The 640-nt window shown below is 50.2% G+C and overlaps 1 protein-coding gene across 1 annotated transcript; it reads left to right on the forward strand.

The window, feature by feature from the left end:
• Positions 1–60: 60 nt before the first annotated feature.
• Positions 61–585, forward strand: LOC109508828 (ras/Rap GTPase-activating protein SynGAP-like; the record flags this gene model as incomplete). Its single annotated transcript, XM_019858782.1, has 2 exons — positions 61–207; positions 374–585. Coding segments are annotated over 2 exons (359 nt in total), but the record flags the coding sequence as incomplete, so codon positions are not given.
• Between the last annotated feature and the right edge of the window lie 55 nt (positions 586–640).

Below are 640 nucleotides of genomic sequence, written 5' to 3' on the forward strand. Positions count from 1 at the left end.
TACAGCAGCAAAATTATGAAAGGGAGAAGTGACCATAACTTTTCTCCATGCCATTTTCAGGGTTCCCAGTCCAACCTGAATGAGCGCACGGTGGCCTGGGTGTCCAACATGCCGCATCTTTCCGCCGACATTGAGAGTCTGAGGCCCGACCGCGAGGGCCAGCTTAAGGAGTACTCCAAGAGCATGGACGAATCCCGCCTGGAGAGGGTAACCACAACAGTTTTTGGACGCATAAAAGTAGAGGTGGCAAAAGTACTCAAACGCTGAATTAATTAGAAGTAGAAAGGAAAAACTCTCGCTGAGGTTAACTGAAGATTCTAAATTGTCCACATTGTCCAGTGCGCCGTATCATTCATCAAGTGAAACTTTGCAGGTGAGGGAGTACGAGGAGGAGATTCACTCCTTGAAAGAGCGCCTGAAGATGTCCCATCGCAAGCTGGAGGAATACGAGCAGAGGCTCGCGTCGCAGGAGCAGCAGACCAGCAAGATCCTGCAGCAGTACCAGTGCCGCCTGGAGGACAGCGAGCGGCGTCTTAAACAGCAGCAAGTGGAGAAGGACTCCCAAATCAAAGGCATCATCAACAGGTGACGTTTCAGGGAATGTCTGTGGGCCCCCCTTATTTATATACTTTCATTTTAC

Source organism: Hippocampus comes, unplaced genomic scaffold (genome assembly GCF_001891065.2).
Source record: "Hippocampus comes isolate QL1 unplaced genomic scaffold, H_comes_QL1_v1.1 C16647808, whole genome shotgun sequence".
Lineage (NCBI taxonomy): Eukaryota > Metazoa > Chordata > Actinopteri > Syngnathiformes > Syngnathidae > Hippocampus > Hippocampus comes.